The sequence below is a fragment of the Nycticebus coucang genome, chromosome 11, assembly GCF_027406575.1.
Source record: "Nycticebus coucang isolate mNycCou1 chromosome 11, mNycCou1.pri, whole genome shotgun sequence".
NCBI classification, from domain to species: domain Eukaryota; kingdom Metazoa; phylum Chordata; class Mammalia; order Primates; family Lorisidae; genus Nycticebus; species Nycticebus coucang.
Window position 1 is genome coordinate 47,521,691 of NC_069790.1, and position 24,924 is coordinate 47,546,614.

Here is a 24,924-nt window from a genome sequence, read left to right on the forward strand (position 1 = left end):
ATATTTACTGCATACACTGTGCCTTCAGTGTATTTTCAGTCTCTCCCATGGGGACAAAGGTAACAGCAATAATTATTATCATTATCATCATCATTATTATTATAATTATTACTATTTTGTGTTGAGGTTTTCACTCTTGTAATTCTTCCTTTTGGTTAGGTATGAACCGTTCCTCTTGTCACTGTGTCTTGTCCTTGACTGCGCTCGAATCCACAGAGATTCGTTGCAGCTGCGTACTTTTTATGGAGACCGTATGCGTTTTAGGCATGCTTTCCTATGTTTTCTTCACAGATCTGTGGTGCCCAATCTTTCAAAAAGTATTTTCTTCCCGATTGTTTCCTTGAATGAAGTTGCATCCAGTGTCTATTTGTTTCCTGAGAAATCACATATGAATTGCATACTGCAATGTCAATGATGTTGAAGAAAATTGCCAGGGGCCAAGGCCCTGTTCCTTGGGGGCAGGATTATGTTCTCACACACTTACGTACATCAACACCTGCTATGGTAGCATTATAACAGTGGGTTACATCAGGCCTGTTATCTGTCACCTTCATATCTTCATGCTGTGTGGAAAGCACTGTAACTACCTTTCCTGTCTTTGAAACATAACTTAGGTAATGTCACATAGAGAAGGTAAATCTTACTGTACGAGATAGAGAGTTTTGCATAGATGCTGGCCTGAGTTTGAGAGGCAAATCCCTTTTCTCACTGTGAACAGTAATAACTATAGTTATTTTCTTTTGATGCAAGTCAAAAGCCAGGGTGATGGAGGTAAACTTCCTGTCCATGGTAGTATTTCTTCCAGACTGATCCAAATGATAGTCCAGAACCAGTCTTTTTACAATCTCAGAGCCACTATTGTAATATCTCAAAAGTTCTCCCATCTCCTTGCATATGGCTCTACCACAAAGCGGTAGTTTGTAGAAGAATCACACAAAAGATTCACTGCAATTCCATACTTCCACAGTGACAGACTTGACAAGATTGCAGTAAAGTGAGCTTATTTGTCACCATATTCCAAAGTTCTCAAACTGGACTAATCTTGTCATCTGAGAGCTTCGCATGTTACAGCATCATTAAAACACAGACTTTTCAGTAGGAGTCACATTCTGTGTTCTGAAAATGAAGCACAGTAGATCAGAAAATTCACCTCAAAGAAAAGATCTTGGATACTGTCTATATTTTGTGTACACAACCCAATTTAGAAGAATTCCAGTTAGTCCTAACATTTCTTCTTTTACAAAATTGCCAGAATTTTAGATGAATATTTACTTACGTAACTCTTTGGCTAGATGTAATTTCTGGTTTGTAAACTTGATAATTTCATCTACAGTTTCATTATCAAAACACTGTTAGAAAGCACCCAATGGACTTTTGAGTTTTTTTTCCCGATCATCCTCCTGGATAAGTCCTCATAATACAATATTAGCCGATTGTCATCGCCCCTGATCTGTTAATTGGCTGTGAGTTCTGTACCACTGGTGATGGTGCCATCACCTGAGCTGTCGGCTGCTCTAGTTTTCCAGCTGGGCGTGGTCTTCTCTTGGGCTCCCTACTTTGCATTTTCTTCTCTATCATCATCATCTTCTTTTTCCTCTTCACTCTCTTCCTCAGAATGAATAATAATTTCACATTCCACCTCTACTACTTCTTCTTATTCATTATATGAACTAGTTAAAATTTCATTTTCCTCAAAAGTCCATCACAATCTCTATCTTGGCTACTGACCATTGTATTACTTCTTGTATTTGTTTCTGTATCCTGGGGAAAAAAAGCAAGTCATTGCTCGACCTAAATAGATTTACAGAATAATCAGATATTCTATATTTTCAGTTAACATACCTTGATCTTCACCAAACACTCATACACTGTTTACTAATTTCACTATGAAAAACACTTAGAAAAAAATAGAATGTTGGCTTTTCTGGGAAAACAGAACTCAGCTGGTCACTGCCAATAAGAAAAGTGTCGAGAACCGCCGATGGAAGAGTGCTGACGTGTGAAAGTGTCCTAGTCGGGGGGAGAAGGGGCTAATAACAAAAGTCTTCAAGGTTGAAACTGCAACTCTCCACATAAACAAATATACAGCAAAATCACAGTGCTATTCAACCGCTAAAATACTATGTTTATTTTATTTTGCTAATTACACTAATTTGCTTAAAACTTTCTCTAACCCCTCTGTGTGGTACCAATTAGTTTGTCTGAGTATGTTAGAGAAAGAAATTTTAAAAGTTAGTTCTTTTAACCCAGTGGTTCTCAAACTGTGAGTCGCGACCCCTGTGGGGGTCTCCTGCATATCAGATATTTCCATTATGATTCATAACAGTAGCAAAATTACAGTTATGAAGTAGCAATGAGAATAATTTTACAGTTGAGAGTCATCATAACATGAGAAACTGTATTAAAGGGTTGCGGCATTAGGAAAGTTGAGAACCATTGTTTTAACCAGTAAACCAGTAACTCAGGGTTTCTTTCCCATCATTACCATCCCTTTTCCATCTACAGCATTTTTCATGTCAATAAATGCCAACTTTCTTCCTCTAAGTGCTCACATTAAAAACTTGTAGTCACTGTGGACTATTCTTTTCCTCTCGTGTCTGAAATTTAACCCGTTAGCAGTCATTGGCTCTAGCTTAAAAACATTTCACCTCTTTCCTTGCCACCACTTTAGTCCAAGCCACCATTGTCTCTCACTTGGATTACCGTTGATTTTCTCAAAGTGTATTTTTTATGCAGAAGCACCTAAAGTGACGTGACTGAAATGTAAGTCAGGTTGTGTTCCTCTGTTTAAGTCTCTCAAATGGCCTCCATCTCTTCTAGACTAAAATCTACAATCCTTCCCATGGCTGAAAGACTCTGGGTAATCTGAGGCTCCCCCCTTACTAATTCATCTTCCATATTCCCTGCCCCAAGCTCACAGCTCTTCAGCCATTCAGTCTGCTTTGCCGTTCCACAAAGAACCCAGTCCTGTTCCTATCTCAGGACCTTTGCACGTACTGCTCCTTCTCACGGGACCAATTTTATCTTTATGACTAACTTTCTTCACTTCTTTCTTCAAATGTCATATGATCAGGAAATCCAGCCATGATTATTCAAAATAAAGAAGTTTTACTCACCACAATTACATAAGCATTATTTCCCTTAATATAGTTAATAAACTTTCCCCCATATTTTTGAAAACACTATGTAATACATTATATTTGTTTTTTTCAGTTGTTCATTTTTTATCCTGCCACACTTGACTGCAAATTACATGAAGGCAGGGACTTTGCTTTGTTCATGACTACACCCTCTGCACCTAGAATAACACCAGATACATATAAAATGCTAAATAAACATTTATTGAATGCAGGACCATGTGACGTGAACTAACACATGTTTTTCTTAACATTTTCATAAATATATTTAGGGTTCTGAATACACATGACATGATTTTGTACCCTATTGCTGGTAAAATTAGATTCATTTATATTTATACACTTCATATATCTATTTTGATAACCAGATCTTCCTGATAATAAATAATAAAATTTTGAAATTTTAATACATTGTGTTACTTAGTACACTATTTGACTACAAAAGTATTTTTCTTATAACCCATCTATATGGCACAAACCAAATGTCAAAACTAAAATGTATTATAGCAGTAATCTCTTAATACTTGTCTTTAGTTTATATCTAATATATTAAAACATTAATGGAAACCTATGTATTTAGACACAGGTGGTATCTGTAATGATATTTGTATTGGATTGATGATAATACTTTGTTAAACACATGCATCAGACTACTCTTCAAATTTCATGGTTTAATTAATGTAGTAAATAATATTTGGGGTATACTTTGAAATCTTACTTTACATATGCTTTTAATTTGGGCTTTGAAAATAATGAAGTTTTTTCCTGAAATAATTAAAGTAAGTATGTCCTATTTGTTATACTTTTTCTAAAGGCAAACCTCCTGAAATTACAGAATTTGAGAATGCTGGATTCTGTGACGTTCAAAAATATAGCTGTACGATGGTGAGAATATTTGGCAAAGGCTTCAAAGAATCACCTTCAATTAAATGTGAAGTTACTAAATTGCAGGTATGTTAGTTATAGCACTAAGAAACAATAGAGAGTATGAGATATTATAGTTCTTATTGTATTGGACTCATTTGCTCTATCGATTAGCAACATAATCCCAAAGGATGCGCTGTCCACAAAGAGCCAAACACACTAATGATTCAGTTGCTTACCCTGAAAACTTTCGTATATGTTACTTTATTAAAGTATTTTGTTATTTTTATTCATCATTACCTGGCTAATTTCTGTCATTAAAAAAAACTAAGAAAATATCAAGATTGATGTGAGTAAGCTTCTGTATTTCCTAAAATGTAAAAATGCACAGAATGGAGACCATTTTTAGCCAAGTTATCCTATATGAACTGTGGCATACACAAATATGAATGTTTCCCTTTTAGAAACCAAAAAGTGAAAACTAATTGTTCTCATATTTTATATTTCCCCTAAATATCTCTCTCAGGATTTCAGGCTGGGAAATACAAACCCCACCCCCAAACTAGTGTTTTTCTTTCTTGAAGCCATAAAAGCAAACACTATTGCTCAGTTTGAACATTAGTATATCAAAGTATACCTTGTTTTTGATGAATATTTATAAAGTTTTTCTTTTTTTATTCATGTGGAATTTTTATTTTAAGGATAACTTTGCATTTAGAAAATATTTATGTGGATAAGCTGAAAACCTCAAATGGCAAATCATGTTTTAACATATTTTTTAGTTTTTCTTTAAGTTGGTAAAGCTAAATATGATTCTGCGACTGAGAATTTACAGGACAAAACAATTTTTGCATAGGTTTTTATCAAATAGTTATGCACAACAAGTGTATGTATTTTAGGATTTTATGGGTAAGGCCTTTCTAAATAAGCCATGAAATATTTTAATTCTAATGAAATTAGATATTCAATAGATATTCATCAATAGAATTACATATTCATTAATTCTAATGAAATTAGATATTCAATAACCAAAAATTAGATTTCTGGTTTTTCTTAATGTTACCATCTTATCCGTAAAACATGACCATAAAACAATTATTGAAACCAGAAAAATCCATCTTGATGCATACTATTAACTAATTTACAGGCCTTATTTAAATTCTGCTGGTTGTTCACCTGATGGTCCTCTTTCCGTGTCAAGATGCAATCTGAGATTTCAATAGGAAGATATAAGCATGATTTCAATATCACTTAAGAAAGTAGACTTTATTCTGGGCTTGGCAGAACAAATCATGAAACATCATGCTATAATTAAGTAATTTTCCAGGAAATAAATTTATTAATTTATACATTTTTTATTTTTGCCATATTTTTATTTTATTTTATTTTATTTTATTTTATTTTTTTATTGTTGGGGATTCATTAAGGGTACAATAAGCCAGGTTACACTGATTGCAATTGTTAGGTAAAGTCCCTCTTGCAATCATGTCTTGCCCCCATAAAGTGTGACACACACCAAGGTCCCACCACCCTCCCTCCATCCCTCTTTCTGCTTTTCCTCCCACCCCATAACCTTAATTGTCATTAATTGTCCTCATATCAAAATTGAGTACATAGGATTCATGCTTCTCCATTCTTGTGATGCTTTACTAAGAATAATGTCTTCCATTTCCATCCAGGTTAATACGAAGGATGTGAAGTCTCCATTTTTTTAAATAGCTGAATAGTATTCCATGGTGTACATATACCACAGCTTGTTAATCCATTCCTGGTTGGTGGGCATTTAGGCTGTTTCCACATTTTGGCGATTGTAAACTGAGCTGCAATAAACAGTCTAGTACAAGTGTCCTTATGATAAAAGGATTTTTTTCCTCCTGGATAGATGCCCAGTAATGGGATTGCAGGATCAAATGGGAGGTTTAGCTTGAGTGCTTTGAGGTTTCTCCATACTTCCTTCCAGAAAGGTTGTACTAGTTTGCAGTCCCACCAGCAGTGTAAAAGTGTTCCCTTCTCTCCACATCCACGCCAGCATCTGCAGTTTTGAGATTTTGTGATGTGGGCCATTCTTACTGGGGTTAGATTTAGATGATATCTCAGGGTTGTTTTGATTTGCATTTCTCTAATATAAAGAGATGATGAACATTTTTTTCATGTGTTTGTTAGCCATTCGTCTGTCATCTTTAGAGAAGGTTCTATTCATGTCTCTTGCCCATTGATATATGGGATTGTTGTCTTTTTTCATGTGGATTAATTTGAGTTCTCTATAGATCCTAGTTATCAAGCTTTTGTCTGATTGAAAATATGCAGATATCCTTTCCCATTGTGGAGGTTGTCTCTTTGCTTTGGTTATTGTCTCCTTAGCTGTACAGAAGCTTTTCAGTTTAATGAAATCCCATTTGTTTATTTTTGTTGTTGTTGCAATTGCCGTGGTAGTCTTCTTCATGAAGTCTTTCCCCAGGCCAATATCTTCCAGTGATTTTCCTATGCTTTCTTGGAGGATTTGTATTGTTTCATGCCTTAAATTTAAGTCCTTTATCCATCTTGAATCAATTTTTGTGAGTGGGGAAATGTGTGGGTCCAGTTTCAGTCTTTTACATGTAGACATCCAGTTCCCCCAACACCATTTATTGAATAGGGAGTCTTTCCCCCAAGGTATGTTCTTGTTTGGTTTATCAAAGATTAGGTGGTTGTAAGATGTTAGTTCATTTCTTGGTTTTCAATTTGATTCCAAGTGTCTATGTCTCTGTTTTTGTGCCAGTACCATGCTGTCTTGAGCACTATGGCTTTGTAGTACAGACTAAAATCTGGTATGCTGATGCCCCCAGCTTTATTTTTATTACTAAGAACTGCCTTAGCTATATGGGGTTTTTTCCGGTTCCATACAAAACGCAGAATCATTTTTTCCAAATCTTGAAAGTACAATGTTGGTATTTTGATAGGGATGGCATTGAATAAGTAGATTGGTTTGGGAAGTATAGACATTTTAACAATGTTGATTCTTCCCATCCATGAGCATGGTATGTTCTTCCATTTGTTAATATCTTCTGCTATTTCCTTTCTGAGGATTTCGTAGTTTTCTTTATAGAGGTCCTTCACCTCCTTCGTTAGGTATATTCCCAGGTATTGCATTTTCTTTGAAACTATGGTGAAGGGAGTTGTGTCCTTAATTAGCTTCTCATCTTGACTGTTATTGGTGTATACAAAGGCTACTGACATGTGGACATTGATTTTATATCCTGAAACATTACTGTATTTTTTGATGACTTCTAGGAGTCTTGTGGTTGAGTCTTTGGGGTTCTCTAAGTATAAGATCATGTCGTCAGCAAAGAGGGAGAGTTTGACCTCCTCTGCTCCCATTTGGATTCCCTTTATTCTCTTGTCTTGCCTAATTGTATTGGCTAGAACTTCCAGCACTATGTTGAATAGTAAAGGTGACAGAGGACAACCTTGTCTGGTTCCAGTTCTAAGAGGAAAAGCTTTCAGTTCTACTCCATTCAGTAAAATATTAGCTGTGGGTTTGTCATAGATAGCTTCAATCAGTTTTAGAAATGTGCCACCTATGCTTATACTCTTCAGTGTTCTAATTAGAAAAGGATGCTGGATTTTATCAAATGCTTTTTCTGCATCTATTGAGAGGATCATGTGATCTTTATTTTTGCCTCTGTTAATATGGTGGATAACGTTTATGGACTTGGGTATGTTAAACCAGCCTTGCATCCCTGGGATGAAGCCTACTTGATCATGATGAATGACTTTTTTGATGATAAGTTGTAATCTATTGGCTAGGATTTTGTTGAGAATTTTTGCATCTATATTCATGAGTGAGATTGGTATGAAATTCTTCTTTATGTTTGGGTCTTTTCCTGGTTTTGGTATCAGGGTGATGTTTGCTTCATAGAATGTGCTGGGGAGGATTCCTTCTTCCTCAATTTTTTAGAATAATTTCTGAAGTACACGAATAAGCTCTTCCTTGAAGGTTTGAATGCCCTGGTGTGCAGCCATCTGGACCAGGGCATTTTTTGGTTGGAAGATTTTTTATTGTTTCTTTGATTTCAGTGCTTGAAATTGGTCTGTTCAGGAGCTCTATTTCTTCCTGGCTAAGTCTAGGGAGAGAGTGTGATTCCAAATATTGATCCATTTCCTTCACATTGTCAAATTTCTGGGCATAGAGTTTCTGGTAGTATTCAGAGATGATCTCTTGTATCTCTGTGGGATCAGTTGTTATTTCCCCTTTATCATTTCTGATGGAGGTTACTAGAGATTTTACTTTTCTATTTCTAGTTAGTCTGGCCAATGGTTTATCTATTTTATTTATTTTTTCAAAAAACCAACTCCTGTTTCATTAATTTTCTGAATGATTCTTTTGTTTTCAATTTCATTGATCTCTGATTTGATTTTGGATATTTCTTTTTTTCTATTGAGTTTAGGCTTTAATTGTTCTTCTTTTTCCAATTCCATAAGATGGCTTGTGAGATTGTTGATGCGTTCTCTTTCTGTTTTTCGAATGTAGGCATCTAAAGCGATGAATTTTCCTTTCAAAACTGCTTTTGCAGTATCCCACAGGTTTTGGTAGCTTGTGTCTTCATTGTTGTTATGCTCAAGGAAGTTAATGATTTCCTGTTTTATTTCTTCCTGCACCCATCTGTTATTCAACAGAAGATTGTTTAATTTCCATGCCTTTGTGTGGGGTGGAGCGTTTTTGTTAGAGTTGAGTTCCACCTTTAGTGCCTTATGGTCTGAGAAGATACAAGGTAAAATTTAAATTCTTTTGATTCTGTTGATATTTGTTTTGTGTCCCAGGATATGATCAATTTTGGGAGAATGTTCCATGGGGTGATGAGAAGAATGTATATTCTTTATCTTTGGGATGGAGTGTTCTATATGCGTCTATCAAGCACAGTTGTTCTAGGGTCTCATTTAAATCTCTTATATCTTTGTTTAATTTCTGTTTAGAGGATCTGTCCAGCTCTGTAAGAGGAGTGTTAAAGTCCCCTGTTATTATGGTATTATCAGATATCAATTTGCTCAGACTGAGTAAATTCTGTTTCAATAATCTGGGAACATTTAAATTGGGTGCATAAATATTTAGAATTAAAACATCTTCTTGTGGTTTTTCCCTTGACCAACATAAAGTGACCATCTTTGTCTTTTTTGACTTTAGTTGCTTTAAATCCACATGAATCTGAAAATAAGATTGCAACTCCTCTTTTCTTCTGAATGCCATTTGCCTGAAAAATTGTCTTCCAACCCTTTACTTGGAGCTTTAATTTGTCTTTTGAAGCCAGGTGTGTTTCTTGCAGACAGCAAATGGATGGCTTGTGTTTTTTAATCCAGTCAGCCAATCTATGTCTCTTCAGTGGGGAATTCAAGCCATTAACATTTATTGAGATAATTGATAAGTGTGGTAGTATTCTATTCATCTTATTTTGCGAGAGTCCATTGCTTAGTTTTATCTTTTGCGTCAGTGTGGAGGTTAGGTTCTGTCCTTTAATTTCTGACTTCTTACTTTGCTGCTGATCCATTGTGGTTGTCAGTGTGTAGAACAGGTTGAAGTATTTCTTGTAGAGCTGGTCTTGTTGTGGCGAATTTTCTCAATGTTTGTATATCCATAAATGATTTGATTTCTCTGTCAATTTTGAAGCTTAGCTTAGCAGGGTACAGAATTCTGGGCTGGAAATTGTTCTGTTTTAGTAGATTAAAGGTAGATGACCATTGTCTTCTTGCTTGGAAAGTTTCATTAGAGAAGTCGGTGGTCACTCTGATGGATTTGCCCCTGTAGGTCAACTGGCGCTTACTCCTGGGAGCTTGTGGAATCTTTTCTTTTGTCTTAACTTTGGACAGGTTCATCACAATGTGTCTTGGAGAAGCTCGGTTAGAGTTGAGGCGACCTGGGGTCCGATATCCCTCTGAAAGCAGTGTATCAGAATCTTTGGTGATATTTGGGAAATTTTCTTTTATAATATTCTCTAGTATGACTTCCATTCCTCTGGGGCATTCTTCTTCCCCTTCTGGGATTCCTATAACTCGTAGGTTGGAACGCTTTACAAAGTCCCATAATTCTGACAGTGAACATTCTGCTTTCTCTCTCTTCTTTTCTGCCTCTTTTACTATCTGAGTTATCTCAAGAACTTTGTCTTCTACCTCTGAAATTCTTTCTTCTGCATGTTCTAACCTGTTGCTGATACTTTCCATTGCATCTTTAAGTTCCCTAATTGACTGTTTCATTTCCTTCAGCTCTGCTATATCCTTTTTATATTCTTCATATTGTTCATCTCTTATTTGATTCTGTTTTGGGATTTCCTTTTGGTTATTTTCCACTTTATTAGCAGTTTCCTTGTTTCTATCATTTCTTTCATTGTTTTCATGATGTGTATTCTAAATTCTCTTTCTGTCATTCCTAACATTTCTGTATAGGTGGAATCCTCTGCAGTAGCTACCTCATGGTCCCTTGGCGGGGTTGTTCTGGACTGTTTCTTCATGTTGCCTGGAGTTTTCTGCTGATTCTTCCTCATGAATGATTTCTTTTATCTGTTTCCTTGCCCTAATTTTCCTTTCACTTCCTCTTGCTCTTTAAGTTCTCATGCCTGTGGACTAAGGGTTAGATGAGTCCTTTTGGTACAGGACCAGAAGGGTGAGAAGGTTGAAGAGCAAGAAAGGGATGAAAGAAAGGAGGACCGAGTGAAAAGAAAAAAGAAATAGAGAAAGGAGAGGGGGTGGGTAAAAGGAATATTGACAAAAAGAAGAGAGGCACAGAAAGAGGGAGACATAGCAATATAGGTGTACAGTAGGGTACTTTGACACAACCTTCAAAAAAAACCACCTTCTGGGGGTGCGCAGTTGGATGGGTCCCTTGAGGTCAGCAGCTCTTTGCTAACCTGATCAGACACAGTACCCCACCTCCACCAAGTAGAGAGGAAAGATAAAAATGCTCTAAATAAAACCAAAACAAGCAAACAGAAAACTTTACGGGATAAAATTGGATGAAAAAAAACAAATAATAGCAGTAGAAACACTAGCAAAAATGAAGTTCTAGTTATTAAAAAAGGTAGCAATGGGAAATTATAAGTAAACTAGAAAAATTGAGAAAGAAAAAAGCTGTATGGAAAAGGTTGAAATTAAAAAACAAAACAACATCAACGACATCAAAATAAACAAAAAAAACAACCAAAACAAAACAAACAAACAAACAAACAAACCAGAAAAAACAAAACACAACCAAAAACAAAGCAGTATGTATATGTTGTTGAATATTGTCTGGGCAACACGTGGTCTTCTGGGGTATGAGATGTTAATCACAGTTCTGATACGACTAGAGGCTGCTGATTTCTCAAACCCCAGCAGGTAGACACCCTAAATCTCTCTTCAGCCCACTTAAAAGGCACTTTGAACTTGTAAACTTGCTGAGCAGAAACTTTCCCAGGAAAGTGTTTGTCGCTGGAATCACTGCTGAAGTGGCTATCCACTTACCCAGTATGCCAAAACCGGTCTCACTCTGCCCCTGAGGGTTAGGGCTGCAAGGTGGCTCAGACCCCACCCTTAGGCTACTCGGTTGGTGGGTTACAGGCTCCCACCCAGGGTCTAGATCTGGGAACCCTGAGGGCGGAGCTTTCTGGGGCAGATCGCTCACAATGGCTCCCTGTGGCCCACAGCCAAACACTATTAGCTCCGTCTGGCTCAGTGGCTCAGACTGGGGCCCTAGACAACATCCAACGTTCTCCACATTCCCGCTCAGGCTCTCCCCAAGGCAGTTCAACTGAGTGCCAAGTCCAAAGACACCAAAACAGTTCACAGGTAAGGCCTTTCCGGTTTGCAGTCTCGCTGCTACTGAACTTACAGTTGCGGGCAGGTTTAGACCTATTGAACACACGCGACCACTTGCCGGTTTTCCACTGTTTTAGTCCTCCTCTTGGGGTCCAGAAGTCTCTCGCTGACTCTCTGTATCCTCACAGGGGTGATGATAGGCAGATCCCACCAGCCAGAGATGCCTGGAGTCCTATCTCCCCTGACTCACGGTTCCCAGATGCAAGGAAGCTGTTACACGGCGGCCATCTTGCTCTCCTCCCTTGAAGAACATCTTGTACTTGCTTTCATGTATACACTTATTATTTATTTTGATTTACTCTCATATTACTACTCTCTTCCAAATGTCTGATAAATAAAGAGTAAAATCTGGAATTCTCTACTATACTATACATAGTTACAGCCAGAAAGAAATACACTCATTGCCAAAACCAAGATCAGAATGAATAGACCTCCAGTTTTGCCTAATGCCAGGATTCTCAGGCTTTTCTAGCTTTTGATTCGTTCCTTGAGTAAAGCCTGTCTAATTTGACACTGTTTTAGGATTCTCCAGCCCCACTAGCATGGGGCCGGCATATGTTAGTTTTCATGGAACATACTTGCTTTCCCAATAAACTAATGTCTTTTTCTAGCTTTCTTGCTATGTGTTCAGTCAACATGAGTGGATTTCTGCACATTTTTAAACTAGCTCAAACAAATTCCAGTTTCCTTTAAAGATTGAGTTCCTCTGATAAATATAGCTTTTTAAAAATCAGATCATACAGAAATCCTTCATGATTTCCCATTGCATTAGTGATTTTTAAACATTTATTTTAGAATAATTTTAGCCATACAGAAAACTTGTAAAAATAATGTATAGTTACTAATAATTCTTCTCCTGGTTTTTCTTTTCTTTTCTTTTTTTTTTTTTTGGACAGAGTCTCAAGCTGTCACCTTAGGTAGAGTGCTGTAGTGTCACAGCTCACAGCAACCTCAAACTCTTGGACTTAAGCAATTCTCTTGCCTCAGCCTCCCAAGTAGCTGGGACTACAGGTGCCTGCCACAATGCCCAGCTTTTTTTTTTTTTTTGGGGGGGGGGTGTATTTGTCACTGTTCTTTGGCAGGCCTGGGCTGGATTCAATCTGCCAGCTCCAGTGTATGTGGCTGGCGCCCTAGCCGCTGATCTACAGGCACCGAGCCCACCTGGTTTTTCTTAATGTTACCATCTTATCTGTAAAACATGACCATAAAACAATTATTGAAACCAGAAAAATCCATCTTGATGCATACTATTAACTAATTTACAGGCCTTATTTAAATTCTGCTGGTTGTTCACCTGATGGTCCTCTTTCCGTGTCAAGATGCAATCTCAGATTTCATACAGCATTTTGTACCCTTCAAACTGTGAGCATGCCCATTCGTTGTCTTTCACAAATTTGGCACTTTGAAGAGTACTGGCCAGTTATCTTGTAGAATGTTTCTTTATCACAGTAGATTTAGAATACCCCATGTTTTGCTCTCCTCAGTGTATCCTTTCCTCATGCAATATATCTGATTAACAGTGATGTAAGTTTTGGTCACTTATTTAAGGTGGCATTTGCCACATGTCTCCACTTAAAGCTTCCTGTTTTTCCATTTGTAACTAATAAATATGTTGTGGAAAGATACTTTTAGACTATAAGTTTTTGATACTGCCTCATGTTTTTTCTCACTTTAGTATCCTTTTTACTTGTGACAATTATTTGATATTTAAAAGGGGTGATTTTTCTATTTTTATTGTTTCTTCTACACGCATTATTTGGAATTCTGCTGAAAGGAAGAGCAGTTCTTTGCTTCCAATCTATTGATTCACTTTTTTATTTATATCATTGTGGATTAATAGATACTGATTTTATGAATTATAATCTGATACTATCATTGTTTTTTCCTTTTCATGAATGATTCTTTAATGTCATAAAACCTTCCCCTATTTTTAGCACTTATATCTAGTTCTCTTTCTCCTCTTTTTTATTTCAGACTAATATGGGAGTACAAATGTTTTGATTACATGAATTGCTTTGGTACAGTTGAGTCAAACTTATGTGCTTAAACTAATGGCATAGGTTTGCCAATGGTAGCTTGTTGAGTATCATCAGCACATAATAGGTACTCTGAAATATTGATGAATGGAAAGGAAATAAAACCCTGTTTATTCCACATTTGGGGGGTCCCTCCAAACAGAGGGATGGAAGTAATTTTCCAAGTCATTTTCTGCAGTGTTACTTCCACCCAAGAAACTAAGAAGAGATTCTACCTCCATCTGAGTACAGGTACCATGACTACCATGACTACCTGGAGACGTTGCTGTTACTCCTCACCTTCTGGAGGGAACCCACTGATAGATCTGCCAGGCCACCTTGCACACACAACCATAAATACAGAGACTTGGACCAAGCTCACTCTTTTGGTTGTCCAATCTTCGACGCAGGGTTTCTTCAGGCCACAGTCCAGGGTGTTCTATCTTTCTTTCCTTTTCTTCCTGGCTGAGAAGATTGAAGCATCAGCGTGCTCCGTTCTGAGTGACTGAAAATATTTTACATTCATGTATTTCTTTTTTAAACCTCTAAATCTAAATTTTGGCAACAAAATATATCCTTTTAGTTTTCTATGTGGGAATCAGTAACCAGAAAATTATTCTGGCTTTTCCCCTCTTTGATACCAATGCATTTTTGACACTGAAAAATAATATTGTATTTAAAATATGGCTTAAGCATGCTATGCCACTGGTTTTTTGTTTTTGTTTTTTGTTTTTTTTTATGAGACAGAGTCTCATTATGTCACCCTCAGTAGAGTGCTGTGGTGTCACAGCTCACAGCAACTTCAAACTCTTCAAACTCTTAAGCGATTCTATTACCTCAGCTTCTCAAGTAGCTGGGACTACAGGCATCTGCCACAACACCCGGCTATTTTTTGGTTGTAGTTGTCTCCAGTGTAAGTGGCTGGAGCCCTAGCCACTGAGCTACAGGCACTGAGCTGCCACTGTTATTAAATAGGGCTGACTGGAATGTATTTAGTTTCAAATTACATAAACTAGCTCAAACAAAAATAACACTTACTATGAGGATAATATATTTCTTACACAATTAATGACAAGTCTCAGAAAAAATCTTGAACTTGGAACTTGAATTCCATGAAGACTCAGCATGTACATATTTGTATGTGTGTTTAGTTGTTTGTGCCCATTCTGCTTTTCTTTCTTTGGGGGCTTGATTTTTGCATTTAGTTATATGCAATTGACCTTTGAACAATAAAGGTTTTAACCGCTTGAGTTTGCTTATATGCAGATTTTTTTCAACAAAATGCCAACTGGAAAATACAGTATTCATGGGATGGAAAACCACATATATGAAGCGCTGACATTTTGTGTACCTGGTTGACTGCAGGACTTGCATATTCTGCAGATTTGGGCATAGACAGAAGTCCTGGAACCAATGACCTTGTAAACTGAGGGACCCCTGTACTGGCTTTCTTCACCTAGTGCGCCTTGTGAAACCTGGCTGCCAACAGCTCTGTGTTTTGTGTTATATAACTTGAGCCACTGGAGGCAGGCCGGCCCGACATCCTCTTTGGTACACCTCCGTAATTTAAGCATTGGCTCAGCTTCTGTCTACTGCGGAACCAGTCACATACTGATAGGGAAATGGGTCATATGAAAACATTATAGGCCCTGTGAGGACCATATAGATCAAGGGCAGAATGGACAGATGTAGAAGGTGGGAGTTTCTGCAGGAGAAATGAGGGAGCTTCTTGGCAATCAATCCACTGTGTGTCGACTACATGTCAAGTACGTTTCCTTTCTACAAGGGTCATTATATAGTGATCACTGTGTATGGCCAGTGTTGGAAACTTCTTTGATTTGAACCTCCAAGAAATGCATGATTCATTGGAAGTAGTTTGCATCAAATTAAGATGTGTATATCTTTTATTATTCTAAATAAACTCGCTCTCAATGTGACTTTTGTTTTCTCGTTATATATTCCATTATACTAGGTGCATATTTTAAAATTTATATTTTTATTATATTCTGTAATTTGCTAGCAAAATGTTTCCACAATTTAATAGACATTAATTGCTTTCTCCTTATGCCTTCAGTATAATGGCAGTAAATGGGTGCTCGGAGAACCTGTCTATGCACAGACAATTTTTCAAAATAACAGAGCTGTTGATTGCCACCTGCCCACTGATGTTCACCAATTTGATATCATGGACCTGACGGGTGAAGAACCAAATGGGAAGTGGCAATTAAAGGTAAAAAACTAAAATGACATTTTCATACTTACAAAAAGATTTTATACATAAAATTTCTTAAGGAATTTATGAGGTTACATTTTAGAATGAATTGTCTTATAGAGCTATATCTTATAATCTCTACAGGTATCTAATGATGGTTATAACTTTAGTAATCCAAAAATAATGACTATATATAATGGTGCTTGTCAGGTTTGTGGTCTCAATGAAAGTGACTCCTGTACGATAAAGGTATGTATCTCTTCACTTACTGTCACATTTACATCATAGTTATTTTCATTTTCCATGCGGTTGACATATAAATTATAGTTTTCCATCTTCATATCAAAAGGACTATTAGAGAAAGACTTCCTCAAGTTTACATAGGATAATCAAAATTGTTACTCTGTCTCTAACTCTTCTTAAAATGGGAAGGAAGAAGTTTCTATCTTTAACATTTCACCGTGGCAGATTGTTTGTTCCTAAAAAAGAGAAGAAGGGTTGAATTGTACATTCCTTCATTCTTACATGCATTATTTTTTCAGTACTAATAATGATTTTCCAGTAAGGGATCTCTCTATGGTTACTTAGCCTTTTTGGGGGGGAATGGGGTGGCAAAATGCATTTGGGTAGAATTTGTAAAATGTGTAAGGCTAGTACTTTTCCAAGGAGTTTTTTTCTGGCAACTGAATACGTTGGACCAGGAAATCACCCATTTGGATTACAGAACAGCAGCAGAGCCTGAGTTGAGTCCTCAGAGCCACACTCTCTTAATATTTGTCTAGCCTGCTGTTTGGCTTATTGACTGGGCTTTCTCACATGTGAATTACAGATTTATCAGACACCATGGATCTCATATCACTTGGATTTTCAAAACTGAGGAGCATACAAATAATAAAATTGAAAAATATTATCTTTTAATTTTTGAGTCTTTTTTTCTTGAGATGATTCATAAGATCATTTTAATGGTAAAGTTTTAAAGGGGGTGGGGAAATTTTAAAAAATGATAATTTTGTTTTTGAGAAAGTTGATTTTTATTTCCCCCCAAATATTTCATTTCCACATACCCATATGGACTTTTAAAACATGGTTTTCAAGTTTGTTTTATCCTTCTGGGGACATTTTGTTCTAATTTTTGTCCAATATTCCAAATGATACTGAAGGGGTGTTATAAAATGAGCAAAGTTTATATATCCTGAATAGGTCTTCTTCCTAAGTTAAATTACATGTAATGTTCTTTCTGTGTGTTTCAGCGTCTCTTTAAACTCTTGTGTAATAACATACATTATCAAATGCGGATAATATGCCATTGTTCTGGTCTAGTTTTCCTGTGTTCACAGGACACAGTGGATGTTAGGGAAGGAAAGATAAGTATAAACTAACATGATTTTATAGATTGTGTAGGGATAAAAGTCAGTTTCTTTCTTTATAAATACAGTACTGCCAACATGATTTCAAAAGTAAAAAAGAAAAGATAATACAGGTTTTATTCCTTGTATTTATAAGCTATAAGGTATAATTTTGTGCAGAAATACAACTTATATGTATTTACCTAGTTTTTCTAAATTGATCAATTCCATAAACATTTACACACAGAGATAATAACTTGTTTTCTAATATGCATTCATGATTATAAGGTATAAAAATAATCAAAAGAGATTTATAGTTTCATTGAATTGTCAATACATATTTTGCTATCCTTTGATGTACAATTTTTTTTCTATATACTAACTATAGCTGTATATTTTTGGTTATTTTCCTTTTTGAAAACTTCTATTAGGAAGACATTTGCATTATTGATGGACTCTGCTACAGTGAAGGGGATAAAAATTCAACCAGCTCTTGTTTGATCTGTAGACCCAAAATTTCAAAATTTACTTGGTCAGTTTTAGAAAGTAAGTTATTCTTTATAAATCCAAATAGTTCTTATATAGAACATTTTAAAAGTGGTTTTAAGTCACAGTTACATAAATGTGTTTAAGATGGATGAACTCTGTGTTTAATTTAACATCTCTTCTAACTATATAATTTACTTTTTTAGAAGGAAATGTAAGATGGGAAGATTTTATATATATATTATATATAATAAGTTACATACATATACACAAAAATTCTATGATTATACTGCAACAGGGTATTTTTTTCAATATTTTATAAGGAAAGGAAATGGAAATATTAGAAGAAATGAGAATTGTGAATTCAGTTCCACATAATTTCCTATTTTTATCCATATCTCTGCTCAGTTATGTGACAAGGCATTTTACCATTAAGTATCCAAAGCCATAGGTCCATTACCTGTTAAATAAGGTGTGTGGACTTGACAATCTATAAAGTTCCTTCCACTACTACCATTCTGTGATGTGATGAGTATAATATTGAGTACAGATAATTTGGGATCGTTTACCCCAAATTACAGTCATTCACGATCTAACCTATTCCCTTTCCTGAGCACATCTAAGTATGATCACACATGGATGCCCATGTTCTCTCTCCTTCTGGGGAGACCAGGCATTATTAGATACAGTAGGGCACAATTATTCTCTGCCATTAATTTTATCTAAGGAGTCATAAAATTTTGTATTTATTCAGTGCTTTGCAATATCATTATACATGTTATTGGATGGGCAAATCGCATTACTGTGTTAGGCCATTTGCCAGATGATTCATTACTTTGGTGCAAGATTCATGGACTAGTGTGGAAAAATAATGGAAATTTGAGAAAAATAATTAGCACAAGAGATAGGGAAGACACAATATAACTTCTGAATAGGTGTCTGTTTTTTAATAACTGTGGTATGATTGATTTGTTATAGATTCATAGTGTTTAAAGATAAATGGTTATAAAAATATCATCTGTTTCCAGTCCCTTGCATGGAGGATGAGAAAATTAAGATCAATAAATGAGGGTCTTCATGTACAGATACCTGTATAGAGGGAGGAATAGGAACCAGAACTTTAGTCTCTTGGCATCAGTGTTCTGTCAGTGCATGAAGAGTGTGTGTGCCCAGTAAAATATAATGAGCCTACTCATTCCATCTGTTAAGCCAGTGGGTAGGATGGTGGACATTTTAAAATATAACGTGATAAAAAAAATAGTCTTAAATTGTTTCATGGGCATAAAGGGAATTGTATGTGTCCTCAGAAATATCCCCTTTTCTAGAGTGTGAGCTTGGCCACTCCAAGCCCCTTTGAGGAGGAGAAGGTGAGAATGACTAATGGCTCCTCATTATTACAGCTGGGGAGGCAAGTACAACAAGGAACAGTCAGGGCAGCCCGAGCAGTTATGGGTAGTAAGGGAGTAACAGAAACAGAGGTGTAGAGGGAGAAAGTGAGGCTGAAAAGAACAGATTGCAAAGGAACGAGAGTGAGAGAGCAAGTACTGAGGTGGTCAACATCAAGAAGTAATCTAAGACAGAAGCTGTACCTAGTCTGGGCCGTGCACAGGTGCGGGCGTTTGTACGTTCCGTGCTGTGTTCAAAGTGCATTCACAGTCTCATCGCAAAGCCTGAGGTCTCACACCTGTCAGTTCCTTTTTCGTTTTCTAAGAATAGAGTTGAATTTATTCAGAATGTTAGAAGAAAAAAGAGGAAAGCAGTTAATGGAACTTCTAGCCAAGCTCAGTCTTTATCAAAATGCCTGTCTCTGTGGGAGCTCTCAGAAGCACACACCTTCCCTTTTCTGCACAGGTACAAAGTTAAGTGTTTTCTCTGTTACAGACAACCAACCCCCAGTGATTCAAACATTGAAAGACAAATTGCAGGCCTTTTATGGGGAAAACTTGGAGTACCAGTTCATGGCCTTTGATCCAGAAGGTTCTGACGTCCATTTTACGTTGCACTCTGGTCCTGAGGGAGCAAGTGTTTCCTCTGCAGGACTTTTTATGTGGAAAACAGAGTCAGAAACTCCCAAGCAATTCACTCTACGCCTTAATGATGACTGTGGTGCAGAAACTAGAATCATGATTGAGGTAATATTGGAGGACAAAAGTGTTACTTGATTCTTTAGCAAATTTAACAACTTTATTTAAAATTTAAAATACAAGTCCTATTATTAATTGTTAAGAACAATAGTGTTATTAAATATTACATGGAAATTGAAACTGTCAAAACTTTATTCTTTGTTAGAATTTAGACTCAGAGAGAGTCTCAAGCCCAGAAGCATTTAATCTAAATAACTAATTTCTGCAGTGTTTTATTCTGCTCTTAATTATGACAAGGATGAAGAATTCATTTAGTTCCCCCCATGAAAGATCTGTGATTAATCTAAGCTTGATAATTTTATCCTTTTCCTTCAAATGAAAGAATCTGAAATATTGAATTAAAAAATCAAGATTATAAGCTAGTTAATGATGCCCCATGATTATATCAATGTACACAGCTACGATTTAATAAAAAAAAAAAAAACAAACAATAAACAGCCAAGAATTCTCTAACCTCCCCCCAAAAAAAAAACAAACAATAAACAGCCAAGAATTCTCTAACCTCCCCAAATCCCAAGAATTCCCTAAGTTTACCCTGCCTAATTTTTCTGTCTAGTAGTTACAACATCTGGATCACTATATAATTACTTGCTAATTTGGTTGTGTCTCACCACTGGAATACAATTTATTTGAAGAAAGAGACTTGTTTTGTCTATATCCCCAGTATCTATTGTCATCCCTGATATATATCAGACTATACATACTTGTTGAGTATTACTAATTTATTGAGTAATAATTTTTGATGTTTATCAAATACAAATTCAAAGACAAAAAAAATCAAGATTATAAATATGACTTGAAATAACTGTTAGCAGCTATAATTCTTTTCTTTACTGGCTTTTCTTTTGGTTATGCCAGTCATGAGCACGTAATACTTATTATAAATGATTTTTGTGCACTTTATTCACTTGAAATTGAGGTTACACTTTCACACAGAAGCAACATTATGGAAAGCATCTGTATTCTCTGCCATGGTAACAGTGATTTAAGGGTCCATAGGCTCCTGGATTTGTGGATAACCCAGGTGACTAACTGCTCTCCAATTTAATACATTTTTTTCTGCTTGCATTATAGAAATTGATCATCTTGTAATTTAAAGAAAATGTTATGCCTAGCATTCATATTATGACTATGCTCTTGAGAGTGGGCATAATTGCCTTATTAAACTATTTTTGAATACCATTCTATATTAAATGTGTAGTAAATATGTATGATATAGTTGTACTTGTAAGTTAACATACATGCATGGCATTATTTTAGGGCTTAAACTGAAGATAATCGGGTTGAAAATAAAGCATTTGCCTTTTTTTTATTTTTTGGTAGGTGACTGTGAAGTCTTGTAATTGCTTAAATGGTGGATCCTGTGTGTCTGATACAAAATTTCCTCCAGGGAGGGGAATGTACCTGTGTGTCTGCTTGCCTGGCTTCCAGGGCAGTCTTTGTGAAGTGGACGCCAGGGGGTGCCAATCAAACCCCTGTGGCCTTGGCAGATGTATTAGTGGTTTTCACAGTTATTCCTGTGATTGTCCACCTGAGCTCAAAGGTAAGATTTCATCTATGATGAACTAAATGAGAGAGCAAAGTTGCTTTAAACACTCATCTAGAGATTACTCAAGCAAATGTATGGTTCTGAAAATTTTAATACACATTTTAAAAATTATAGTTAAAGTTATTACAAATATATGTTCTATCAATATCTCTTATTTTGTTAATTGTAAGTTACTTAAATATAACATGGAAATTTGACCAGTTTTTATAATTGTAATAGCAATGTAGGAACCTTCAAAGCAAGTAAGCTACCTATATTTGGTAGGTAGACATGTATTTAAATTTATTATTATTGAAATATAGTATAAAATAAAGACATTATGCCATGGAAATTACAAAAATATTATCACTCAAATGAAATTTTATTGATAATTTATAAACTTATAAATATCATAGTATAGAGTTGAAATCAAATGAAATGTTAACAAATTCACTAACTCATTAATTATCCTAAAATGTCTGATTCCAGAACTAAGTATAACTATCAACTTTTAATTTCCTAAGGCTTTTTAAAAACTCAAATATCAATATTTTTAAATAAATGTGAACATGAAGTAAGTAGACATGCAGTCACTGATATTTTCTTGAAGATGCCTATTTTAACATTACAGTATAACTAAGCAGAATATTTACATGTCTTCTGATTTTCTTCAGCATTTTAAAACAAAAATTTTATCATTTGAAACTGTGCTGTAAACTATATTTGAAAAAAATTCAAATGTTGATTGCTTCATGAATTTCATTTTAATAAGGGCTATTATCCAGATGTGACTGTGAATTCACTCATTTGAATAAGTTATTAAACATTTCAAAGGGCACCAACATATCTCAAAAATTTTTGAGGAAAGGCTGACTTTCCTAATGCATTGTAAAATTTTCTTGAATTTTCAGAGGCAATTCAATAATTGGATTAAACAATTTGTCCTTAATCTACACAGGAAACCATTCTTAGTAATTTTTTAAAAAATCATTACATCTTTAAACGAAGTACAAGTTACTGTTATAAAATGATAACTTTTGCCTTCATTATTAATGGAATTCTTTTTTTCTTTTTTTTCCTTTTATTAAGTCACATATACATAGATCATGAATACATTTATGTATATGTGGGGTACAATGTGTTTTTTTTATCCAATTTGGAGTGTTTACATCAAAGTAATTAATATAGCTTTCACCTCATTTACTTGATTATTGTGTTAAGACATTTATGTTCTATACTTGGTAGATTTGACTTGAACCCTTGCAATATGCTCCATAGGTGTGGTCCCACCATTTACCCTCCCTGTGTCAAACCTCCCCACTCCCCTCCGTTCCACTCCATTTCTCTCCTTCATCCTGGGCTATAGTTGTGATCTATCTTACATAAGAAAGTGTGAGTAAATAGAAATTGGTTTCATAAAAGTACTGAGTACATTGGATACTTTTTCTTCCATATTAATGGAATTCTTATGTCATTTTATCTATAAGAAAAATCTTATATACTTGAATGGTCTGGTTTAGTATTATATAATATCTAATTAATGACTTTCTATTTGATTACATAGTAATTTTTTTAAAAAATCATACTTCTTTCACCATAATGCATGATAGCTCTTTTGGAGTAAAGAGAATATACATAAAGAGTAGAAGTCACATAATGAGAAGTCAAATAATGTCTTTCAAATTAAATTAATTTGAACTCAATCTATATTTTGTCTAGGCAAAAATTGCCAGGAAGATATTGATGAGTGTGAATCTAAGCCTTGCTTTGTAGGAGTAAAGTGCCTGAACACCTTTGGCTCCTATCACTGTGGTTCGTGTCCAAAAGGATTGTATGGTGATGGAAAAATATGTCATGGTATATGTTCCTGTTTTCTGCTATGAGATGTTTTTTGCTGCATTTAATTAATTCAAACCACACTTCCTTTCTGTTTTTTTTTTATGCACTTATTTGTTCTATATGTATTAAGGATCATGCAACTGAACTAAATACAGAGAATGCAAAAATAAATAAAACATGTTATCTAACTCAATAAGTTATTTGGAGTGTATAATAGCAGGGCATGTGTCTAGTCATCACATAGTACAATAAGGTGTTCTCTGTCTTTTGATAGAAGTGCCTGGAGGGACTAGTAGGAATCCTACACAGGGAATTATGTCTACCTGGAGGAATAACAAAAAATGTTAAAATGGAAGTGTCTAGATTATACTAGATACATGAGAGCTGAATCTCATATATCAGATCAAGAGAGAAAAAGGCATTCCAGGCACAAGGAGTAGCATGAGCTAAGGTACAGAGGCAAGTAACATCGCAGCACTCTGGGCCCTATGAAGAGTTCACTGTGTCAGCGGAGCTGCTACAAGAACTGAAGCTAGAGAGGGAGGCAGCAGTGAGACCACTGAAAAGCATGGGAAGTCCCTTAAAGTTTTAAAGTAAGAAAGAAACATGATAAAGGTTACATTTGAGGAGTTTATTCAAGTTGTAGTGTGGACCACTATGGGTAAGGAACTGTGTAAGTCTGAAGGTAGGAAGATAAGACTATAAGTGTATTTCAAATATACAGAAAAAACATAAAAATAGACTGACCTATGATGAGGAGGCAATGAGGAAAGACGTTTTACAAAAAGGCAGGTTGATAGTACTTGGTCAGTGCTTGGGATTAGCATGGTAGGCAAAGATATGGAGTTTGATTTTAGGTAATACATGTGTAAAATGGGCATTTACATTGCTATGGACTAAATTTTGTCCCCCTATCCCAAATTCATACATTGAAGTCACAACTCTCCATTTGTGGCTATATCTGGAGATTTGGAGCAAGAACGTAATTAAGGTTAAATGAGGTCATAAAGGTTGAACCCATATCCAATAGGATTAGTGTCTTTATATGAGCAGGCCCAGATCTATATCTATCTATCTACCTATCTCTCTTCTCTCTCTCTCTCTCTGCCATGTGAGGAATATCAAAGGAGTGGCCATCTGTAAGCTAGTAAGATAACCTTCACCAAAAACTGAATTCACTGGTACCTTGTTCTTGGACTTCCTAGTCTCTGGAATGGGAAAAAAAAAATCATTTTTTTTTTTTTGTATTTTTGTACAGGACCCCAAACTTACTAAAACACACATACAACATATAGAAAGAAGAAATTGTTTTTTGGAAGGGAATGATAATGATTTCAGTTTTGATAGATAAAAACTGGAGTAACCATGTGGAGCTCGGGAAGGAGGGTTTGTTAAAGATTTAATTCTTAAGGTCATCAGTCAGAGGATGGAATTGTCCAGGGAGAACACTTAGATTTAGAAGAAAGTGGACAAAAAGAATTGGTGGACTTCAACATTTTACAAGATTAAACGAGAAAAATGTCACAGAATAT

General features: G+C 35.6%; 1 protein-coding gene across 1 annotated transcript in view; it reads left to right on the forward strand.

The window, feature by feature from the left end:
• Positions 1–24,924, forward strand: part of VWDE (von Willebrand factor D and EGF domains) — a 94,222-nt gene that overhangs the window by 49,441 nt on the left and 19,857 nt on the right. Inside the window, exons 13-18 of the mRNA XM_053553480.1 lie at positions 3,952–4,088; positions 15,912–16,067; positions 16,194–16,298; positions 17,827–17,941; positions 19,763–20,013; positions 21,349–21,568. Of these exons, the coding sequence (XP_053409455.1) occupies positions 3,952–4,088; positions 15,912–16,067; positions 16,194–16,298; positions 17,827–17,941; positions 19,763–20,013; positions 21,349–21,568 (984 nt within the window). The remainder of the gene's footprint in view (positions 1–3,951; positions 4,089–15,911; positions 16,068–16,193; positions 16,299–17,826; positions 17,942–19,762; positions 20,014–21,348; positions 21,569–24,924) is intronic.